At 38.1% G+C, this 10,480-nt stretch overlaps 1 protein-coding gene across 1 annotated transcript in view; it reads right to left on the bottom strand.

The window, feature by feature from the left end:
- Nucleotides 1-7,586: 7,586 nt before the first annotated feature.
- The window catches only part of noc2l (NOC2-like nucleolar associated transcriptional repressor), a 55,946-nt gene continuing 53,052 nt past the window's right edge, over nt 7,587-10,480 (bottom strand). Inside the window, exons 17-18 of the mRNA XM_057826841.1 lie at nt 8,406-8,495; nt 7,587-7,838 (exon numbers count right to left, since the gene is read on the bottom strand). Coding sequence (XP_057682824.1) covers nt 7,714-7,838; nt 8,406-8,495 — 215 coding nt within the window. The 3' untranslated portion in view covers nt 7,587-7,713. The remainder of the gene's footprint in view (nt 7,839-8,405; nt 8,496-10,480) is intronic.

The following is a 10,480-nucleotide window of genomic DNA, read 5'->3' as shown; positions in this document are numbered from 1 at the left end:
ATGTCCTATGGTCTGATGATACGGGCAGGCTTTCTTGTGTACCGTCTTCAGAAGAGGCTTCCTCCTGGGGGGACAGCCATGCACACCAATTTGAAGTAGAGTGCGGCGTATGGTCTGAGCACTAACGGGCTGACCCCCAACCTCTTCAATCTCTGCAGCAATGCTGACAGCACTCCTGTAACGAGTCACATGACATTTTGGAGGGAAAATGACAAGCAGTATTCAATTTGAACATTTAGGGATGTATGTATTTGCTAAAGGGTGTACTCAGTTTTGTTGCCAAGGGTTCAAATATTAATGGCTATATTTTGAGTTATTTTGAGGGGAAAATAAATTAACTCTTATTATATAAGCTGCACACGGATTACTTTTCATTGTGTCAAAGTGTCATTTTGTCAGTGTTGTCCCACGAAAATATATACTTAAATATTTGCAGAAATGCGAGGGGTGCACTCATTTTTGTGATACACTGTAGAATAATACAATACTGATAGAATCATCCAAAGTAACAATAACAAAGGATTTCTTGTGTTATCATTTTGGCTTAAATGTGTGACTGCACGTCACGCGTTGAACCTTTTTTCATATTAAGATCCATTATATATTTGAAATTTGATTAGATGCATGGTGATTGATCGTACATTGATATTAAAAGGAAATACATAACGAAGTGAGGCTTTACTCATAGCACCTAATCTAGAAATGTTCACTATAGCTAAATTAGAGATATGTATACATAAGCAAGACAACATACTACCTTGTCGTAATATTAATCTTCATTATACCTTTCAAAATTGAACGTTTTCTTTTCTTGTAGATCCTGGTGGTCCATATAAACTCAGTGGAATTTCACCGAGAGATAAAAGTTTATGACGTCATGCGAATTACCCTCATTTTTTGTCTCACTGCCTTAATTCAAATCAGACTAAACCTGTTTCAGGTCAGCCAGGATTGCTGAACTCATGTAATTTGGTTAATGCCACAATAATGAGAGAATTTCTTATCGATTTTTTGTTATTTCCTAAAAGGTCAAAAGTTTACATACACTTCCTTAGTATGAAGTAGCATTTTTGAAGTGCATGACTTGGGTCAAACGTTTTAGGTAACCTTCCACAAGCTTCTGGCAGTACTCTGTTGGAATCCTGGCTCATTCCTCCCAACAAAACTGGTGTAACGGAGTCAGGTTTGTTGGTCGCCTTGCTCGCAGATTTGCCCAAAAATTATAGATGGATTAAGATCAGGTCTTCGTGACGGCCACTCCACTTTTAAACCATTTTGGCAGGGGTCATTGTCCATTTGAAGACCTATTTGCACCCAAGTTTTAACTCCCTGGCTGATGTCTTGAGATGTTGCGTTAAAGGTGCTACATGGAGTTTGTCACTTTTTTACTCGCGACTGCCACCTCCAGCCTAAAGTGTAACTCATAGACTTCACTATCATCTGACAGTACTCGGGGCTGATCGGTAGGGGGCCTGTTTTCAAAAACTTAAAATTCAAATATTTTCAAAACCAAAGCTGCTAGCGACCTAAAACCAAAACGGGCACCTCTCTTAGGCATACGTGTCTCCATGAGTAGAGACATAAAAAAATTTTTTAAGTCGTTCCCTTATAAAATCCCGATTAATTATTTTTTTGTACAAGTATAACAAAACTTAAAATGACTATAAAAGTCTCAAATTTTACACTAGATACACAAAATCACCAAATGCAGAGATTGTCACCTATATTTTTAGGCTCAATAGCAATATTTAACATATCATGTAAGTTTTTGCCCAAAATAGCAACTTAAATTTTTTTTTTTTAATTAAGGGCACTATTTCAACAGCTAATAAATCACGCCATTTTCACATCAGAAACTCAATATTTGAGGAAAACATGCATAATCATCTTAATTTTACTCAACAAAAGCAAAATGTTCTTTTAAAAAAATATATATAACAGGGCTGTCAAAATTATTACGTTAATGGGTGGTAATTAATTTTTCTAATTAATCACGTTAAAATATTTGACGCATTTAACGCATATGCCCCGCTCAAACAGATTAAAATGACAGCACAGTGTAATGTCCACTTGTTACTTGTGGTTTTTGGCGTTATGTCGCCCTCTGCTGGCGCTTGGGTACGACTGATTTTATGGGTTTCAGCACCATCAACAATGGTGAGCTACTAGTTTATTTTTTGATTGAAAATTTTACAAATTTTATTAAAACGAAAACATTAAGAGGGGTTTTAATAAAACATTTCTAACTATTATTATTTCTAACTAATAACTTGTACTAACATTTATCTTTTAAGAACTACAAGTCTTTCTATCCATGGATCGCTTTAACAGAATATTGATAATGTTAATGCCATCTTGTTGATTTTTTGTTATAATAAACAAATACAGTACTTATGTACCGTATGTTGAATGTATATATATCAGTTTTGTGTCTTATCTTTCCATTCCAACAATTATTTACAGAAAAATATGGCATATTTTATAGATGGTTTGAATTGCGATTAATTACGATTAATAAATTTTTAAGCCGTAACTCGATGACAAATTTTAATCGTTTGACAGCCCTAATTATATGTACAATCACAACTTATTTAGGTTGAATTTGATGTTGCTAGTGCTTCAGCGCGGAGACATGTCTTGCTGGCTATCTGGCCCTTAGGGTGACCAAACGTCCTCTTTTACCCGGACAAGTGCACTTTTCACGTACTCTCCGTCGCGTCCGCCCGTGTTTATAAATCCATGAAAATGTCCGGTTTTCATGATTTTTCATGGGACCAATTTGAAGAGATTCCCTCCGGCCGCTCGGGGGCAGTGCCTACTAGTAGGGGGAGAAGGAGTAGTTCTTTGTTTTTTTATTGGCAATTTACCCATTGTATCATGGGGCATTGCATCCATCTACTGGGTTGACAATTTGGCAAGAAATCAGGGAGTTCCAGACTACAATAAGGAGTAGTTCTAAGAGACGTTTATGCTGTTATAGTTTATAAAAATGTTCAGTTGGCACGTAGCCTACTGTGTGTCTGTATTGACTGGATTACATTTCCATTGGTCTGCATTATATAATTTTTTTTTCTTTTTGCGTTTTTATTGTTTAATTATTATTTTTAGGAAGAATAAGGCCTGTGGAGTAACCTGTAAAGTAAAAAAATTATCTTCGTATAATATATTATATACACTATATGGCAATATATGGCGGAAAACACTCAGGTGACTTGAAGTTCCGCTCTGAGACCCCCAATTTAGCCAACTTTCAAAATTGTCCGATATGCATGTGTGATACATCATTGGAAACCTTAAAATCTCAATTTTCTGGGGAAGAAAAATTTTGAGCAGGTGGGCATTTTTTAAAAAAAAATATTTTTTAAACAGCAAAACCCTATCTGGAGGTGAGAGCACGCGAGAACAGAATGACTTTAACAAGATATTATCGCGTACTTACTTTGTTTCGATCCAAAAACTCAATGTAGCATGTATCACTGAGTGTCAACATGGTAATATAACAATGGTCGCGATGCAGAAATCGCAGACATCAAGGAGTGGTTGAGATTTTCTTTTTCATATATTTACCCTTTTAAACATTTTTTTTCAAGTTTTTTTTTGTTTGGATCAATTATTTATCATCTAACATCGGAGAAAATTCCACAGTAACAAAAAATACAATTAAGCGATAGTTATGAGGTAGATATCCGTGACTTTTTTACGGACGCAATTTTTTTCATTGTGACATAATTTGTTTAAACGTTCAAAATATGTGAGCGAATAATTTTTTAAAGTGTTTAAAAAAAAATTTTTTTTTTAAAACAAAATATGAGACATCAATGAATGATTCTAAGCTAAAAATGATAGACATTTTGAATAATAAATATATTTAATTACCTTCGTTTTATGGCTGGGTTGAAACAAAAGCGGTTGCGCTACGTCTGTAAACGGGGGTTTTCAGGGTAAAACGGACAAATCAAAAATAGTTCGGGGGCTTCATGCGCCATGAATCTGCTATGGCAGCATATAGACATATTGTTCTATCAAACACAACAGTTGTTTTAGCTTAAAATACAGCAGTTTCTTTTAAAGAGGAGTGCAAGAGCAGAAACTCCTTTTTAAGTCTTGTCTGTTTTCCGCCATATATATATTATTTATATTGTATTATATATTTTTTTCTATAAAACTGATTTTTTTTCTATCCAGATGGAGGAGGCACGCTTTAAATATATTAAAGTGATGAAGTTAACTCAAAGATGCCTATGAGTAAAATTCAAGTATCTCGAGGCAGGGCCGAGTGGCCTCTTTTTTGGAAATCAAAATATGGTCACCCTACTTAAATGTTACATAAAACACATAAAAGGCAAAAAACAAACAAAAAAAATTGTATGGACACAGAAGTGTCGAAATTACTACTTTTTTGGCCAAAAAACAGGCAGTTGGTTGAAAATTACCTGATCATTTGAATGTAAACTTACACCAATGTGTATGGATACAATATAGCGGCTATCACAAAAACAGAGCTAGGACATTCTTGTAAATAAATTCATACATCACCGGAATTTCTAATGATATGAACACAGAAAGGTCTAGATTCTTGCCTAAAAGCAAAGAAAATGGGCCAGTTATTCATTTTCCGTAAAAATTTCGAGCTAAAATTACACTATTGTGTAATCAAATGTAGCGGCCGTCACAAAACAAGAGCTTTTTAAGTTGAAAATGCATGCATGGGGCTCTTTTATACAATAATTACCTGGAATCCTCGACCAAATCCCTCTTGAGACAATCCTGCCTGCTTGTATCGAGTAAAAGATTCCACCTAAATCCGGCATTTGAATGCAGCGCGTGTAATCACAGTGAAAGCTAACTCAGCTCTGCCTGTGTCAGCGTCCAATGGGAAGGCGTGGCGCAATGTTTGTGGGAGGTGTCTTGTTAACTGATAGTGAAGTCTATGGTGTAACTATAGCCCGTGTTAAGCTTGTGCATGGTGCGCATGCTTGTACATGTACAAACATAAAGCAAATCGCATTTGGCACATCAAATCAGCACCAGAAATGAAAAAAGTAGCAAACGTAATTGTTTACTGTTAGTAGCAAGTCTTAAGTGGGTTAGAAAGGTGTTTTTGCTAAGCGGAGACAAGGCAGAAGCTTGGTGAAACAGTGCTGGACGTGCACAGGTGCGTGTTAGCCCAGAGTGTTCGACACAAACACCATCTAATGAAGGAAAGAAAAGGGCTTTTTCAGCCAGTCGCAGTAAAAATGTCAGGGCTGTGTGTATTCATCAGGGCGTTGGTGGAGCATGCATTGAGTAGAAAAGTATTTTAAATTGACATAAAAAATTCCATAGATGACTTTTAATATGTGTTATTTCTTTATGATGCCAGCTATTTTATGAACGCTCCAGTTCCTGCTCTGGAAAACAACCCCACAACATGATGCAGCCACCCCCATGCTTCATAGTTGGTATGGTGTTCTCAGGTTCTTCCACTTTTCCCCTCCAGGTGTAATGTTGGTCATTATGGCCAAACAGCTCCACTTTAGGTTTCATCAGACCATAAGACGTCTCCAGAAGTAAAGATCTTTGTCATGTCTTTTTGCAAAATGCCATCTGGCGTTTTTTTTGTTTCTTTGGGAGTAATAGCGTCATTCTAAGCGGGTGGCCTTTTAGCCCATCTTGGCAGAGGATTCGTTTCACTGAGGATTGGAACAGTTATCTTACCAGCTTCATCCAGCATGTTCACAAGGTCTTTAGCTTTTTTTCCCCAGGGGTTTATCCGCACATTTCAGACCAAGACACGTTCATCTCTGGGACACTCAGCCAGTCTCCTTCCCGAGTGGTGTGATATCTGGACATCCCTATGATGTTTACACTTGCATATAATTGTTTGAACAGACGAATGTGGTACTTTCAAGCATCTGGAAATTACACCCAAGGATGAGCCAGACTTGTGGAGCTCCACGATCTTTGATTTCATTTTTTCCCAAGTTTCAAACAAGGAAGGGGAGTTTTTGATGTGTGACTTTAAATGCATTCCAAGCTGTATTGTCAATTAACTGACATGCATTCATTTAACCTGGTGGTTAGTAACCTCTAGAGCCGCATGTGACTCTAGCACTACCCTAGTGGCTCCCTGGAGCTTTGTAAAAAAAAAAAAAAAAAAAAAAAAAAAGTTTGAAAATGGGGATGGAAGATGGAAATACATTTTTGTTTTAATTCGGTTTATGTAGGAGGACAAACATTCTTTTAATTCATTAATATTGTAATGAAATTAAACTTGTGGCGGCATCGTACAACAGAGTAGTCACATGGTGAGTCATTCTCTATAGGATTGCTGGGAAAATAAACAGTTTTTCATGAAGGCTCATTAGGTATTTGTGGCCAACTTAGTCATTTCAACAGTAGGCTAAGATAGCTACATATGGCATGTTTTGCCTTCATTATATAGCTTAGATAAGATTTAAAAAAAAATTTTTTTTTAAGCTTAGGACGTTTTATTTTTTGGTCCAATATGACTCTTACAACATTTTGGGTAGAATGATGACCGCATCATACGGACTTTCCCATGTTCTTTAAAGATAATAACATAATTTTCGCAGGATAAGTCGCACCTGACTATAAGCCTCCACCCACCAAGACACGAAAACAACAGTTCACAGATAAACCGCAGCTGTCCTTACTGTATTATGGGATATTTACACCAAAATAAATAAACCGGTAACACTTTGACAGCGGTATCATACGACTGTCATAAGACTAAATGAACCACCATGAAGCTTTGAACCAATTAGCTGCAAAACTTAATTGCTTCAAGAAGCTGCATTTGGCCATCACTGCTCCCTTGGGGGATACAGTCAACCTGTGCTGCCACCTGCTGTCAACACTGTTGTTGTCGTCCAATATGCCTCCTAGCATGCATTGCAGCGCTACAGATGTAAATAACAATCAAAATTCATGTTCTGTGCTAATTATTTCTTCAGTTATTGTTCCAGTTGTTTCATTAATTGCTACTTATGGTATTTGGTAACATTTTATTTGACAGTGGCACCATAAGACTGTCATTAGACAATCATAATTATGACACTGTAGTGAGCATTAATGAATGCTTATAACAGATGTAAATTAGTGTTATCCGGCAAATTAACTCACTTTTGAATGGATGTAAAAGATCCGAGCTGGACATAAATGGAGGTCATGACATAATTTGCCGGATGACACTCGATGACATCTGTCATAAGCATTCAGTAATGCCCATGACAGTGCCATGTCATAATTATGACAGTCTTATGACACCGCTGTCAGATAAAGTGTTACCTATTAGCCTATTAGTCAAAATGAAGGGAAAAAGTAGCTGCTTCTGTTCTGAAAATTACCATACTTTTTGCGTATGTAACTTTTAACTTAAAGGAATATATAAAATTCTCTAATAAATTCTGTCATTATTGTGGCATTCAAAAAAATAAGTAATCCTGACTGACCTGAGACAGGAGAGATTTAGTCTGATATGCACCTGACAGAGAGACATTTTTTTTTTTTTTTCTCAAAGTATATCTAAACATCTGGCTTCAACTGCATGTTGGATGGACGATGACACTTAAACCCTACCACTGAATACACGTTTCAAATGCAGCACCAGTCACTGTTTGTTTAATATGCAATTCAAACAAAAAATACTATAGACAAGTAAAATATTTTATGCTTTATAAAAGGACATTAGAATGTGTTTGTAATGTACTCTCAGTCGTCGTCGGACAGCTCCAGGTCCTCCACCACATCTTCGTCTCCTTCGGCCAGCTTAATTAGAGCGGAGGGTAACAGCGGCTGAGGGGCTGTTGATGCCTTCTCGTTCTCTTCGCCCTCATCTAGAATTCAGAATGAAAATTGACAAGATTAAAGAAAATAGAAAACCATGCAAGCTACCAGCTTCAATTGAGAGGTTTTACTACTAAAAATAAGACATTAACCCTTTCATGCACTAATTATGATTATTACATTTTTTTATGCTTACAGTGCACTCAGTGGCTGACATTGACGGCATTTGATGTCCAATCTATTTTGACTAGGAGGGGCGAATGAGCTTTCCTCCCAGTTCAAATGAATTGGACATCTAATGCCGTCAATGTCAGCCAATCAGTTAAATACAAAATAAAAAAAAAAAAACAAGACTGGTAGTTGTGGCTGTAACCACAGTGTATATATTTTTTAAAATAATTTGAGCTTTTATTAAGATTGCATTTGTTTATCTAGTTTTTTTATGATAAAAAAAAAAAAAAACACATGGATGAATTATAATAATAATAAAAAAGTGTTTTAATTACTAAAAATAGTCACTTGCCTAATAAAGGGTTAAAGCTCATTTAATTGTCAACTTTGGAATAGCAGTTCACTGTAGTGACCACTGTCATTTTACATTTTCATTTTACACGCACCCGAGTCTTCGTCGCTCATGTCCGATAGCCCTGTAACATCTTCGTCGTTGTCATCATCCTCATCTTCTGACCCCTGGCTGGCCTTTTTATCTAGACAGAGAAACAGAGAGCATTAGAAGAAAATATAAAGCCGTTTTTCCCCCCCCGTTAACTTTCCCCAAGTTCATGTTGCTCCACAGCTGACGTTCTTTGGAGACACCTCGATGTGGGTCAAGCATCAGAGGCAGCAGCAAAGTGTGGGTGTGTATGCGCGCCTCTCTCCCTCCTCCCAGAGATGGGACCTAAAGTCTATTACAGCCGTCACCGACTGCGGCGCACAAACACCCGTGACAGTTTACTACTGGCAATTTCAGACGTCGTCGGCTCATGGCCTAAATATGGCAAATGGAGATTGCAGGCAGGTTTCATAGCAACACTTGTGATGGAGGTTCAGTGTGTGTGCGGGCGTGCGCGTGGAATAGCCAAAGGGACAATGGGGGTTCACATGCTTTGAAGTTGGGGTGTGATGAGAAGCTGGGGAAATAGACACACACACAGAATGGTTTCCTCCTGTCTGCTACCACAGCACGCGCACACCTTAAACGCAGACACAAACACAGCTAAAAATATCAGGCACTTCCTTCACTGTCTAAATTCAATGGTTTATGTGCAACTTCCTCACTCGTCCACTATTAACAGCACTACTTTTAAGAAGCGTTGCACCGATACTAATATCGGAAGGGGTCCTGCACTAAAATGCAGGCATCGGGAGTACTAAGAAAATGCAGTGATTTAGTTTCCAACCGCCGGTTGTCATTCCCAAGATGGCCGCCAAAGAAGAAAACGAAGAATTGAACAGGGGTCGACAATATAAATGGCCTGGACGTACTTTTAAAACCGTCAGGGCTATCAGATTGTTCCCACCACTTGTCCGGTGGGGCCAGCAAAAATAATGCGTCGATTTACAAAAAAAAAAAAAAAAAAAAAACCCTTACTTCACATTAATTCCCAGTGGTTTCGTGTTTTAATGACATTACACTATTCCAATCAAAGACAACCTTTACAGTCTGTGCAGCAGCCGTTGCCCTCCGTGGGGCGTAAACACACCTCGTTCGCTCACTCCCACGTGAACGCGCACAATCTGATTCATGCTGCTGATTGATTGTCAGTATCTCAGAGATGTCCCGATCCGATATTTGGATTGGATCGGACGCCGATATGGGCAAAAAAATGTGCATCGGTATCGGATCGGAACACGGAAAAATTCCGATCCAAAATTCTGATCCAGTTTTTGGTTCTTTTAAGTCCAGTCCGGGTTTTCCAGTGCACCGATTTACATAATCCTTTCAAGTTTTTGCTTCGGTTTCCCTAAAATCCGGTCGCATTTTACGGCACACCTTCAACACACTACATTTACATTACCGTCTCCCAATTTACCGAGAGACTTTATCGGTAAAAATGTCAGCTGTGTGGGATCATTTCACCTTAAAGGACGACAAATACGAAGAGGCAGAGTGCAACATATGCCACAATAAAGTCAAGCGTAGTGGTAAAGCTGTAAGTAGTTTTAATACAACCAACCTAATCAAGCATTTAGCGAAATACCACCACAAACAATATGAGGAGTATGTTAAGAAAACCGAAGACAAAAAGAAAGGTCCTACGCAACTAACACTGGCAGAAACTTTTGTTATGCGTGACAAACTGGCACTCGACAGTCCCAAAGCCCAGGGACTAACAAGAGTCATTGCCGAATAATTCATTCTGGATGACGAGCCATTATCTCACATGAGTAAAGACGCACCATCCAACACTTAGAACCACGGTACAACATGCCCAGCCGTCATTACATCCTTGAGCGTTTCGGCCGTGGAAGATTCGAGAACGATTCACAAACATCCAAATTCCGATTATTGAAATATGTCAAGTAAAGCGGAACTAATACACAGCGCGGTCTTCGGGACGCAATGAGAAACTGACCGCATTGCGTCCCGAAAGTAAACAGAATGCTTGTCATAGACCCGGGTAATGCCAATGCTCAACTCACGGGTTTAGCTCAACTCATGCCGCTGGATAAAAAACACAAGAATACCTGA

Source organism: Corythoichthys intestinalis, chromosome 2, assembly GCF_030265065.1.
Source record: "Corythoichthys intestinalis isolate RoL2023-P3 chromosome 2, ASM3026506v1, whole genome shotgun sequence".
Taxonomy (NCBI): Eukaryota; Metazoa; Chordata; class Actinopteri; order Syngnathiformes; family Syngnathidae; genus Corythoichthys; species Corythoichthys intestinalis.
The sequence above is the reverse complement of the archived record's forward strand: the minus strand, read 5'-3'. Positions and strand labels throughout refer to the sequence as shown.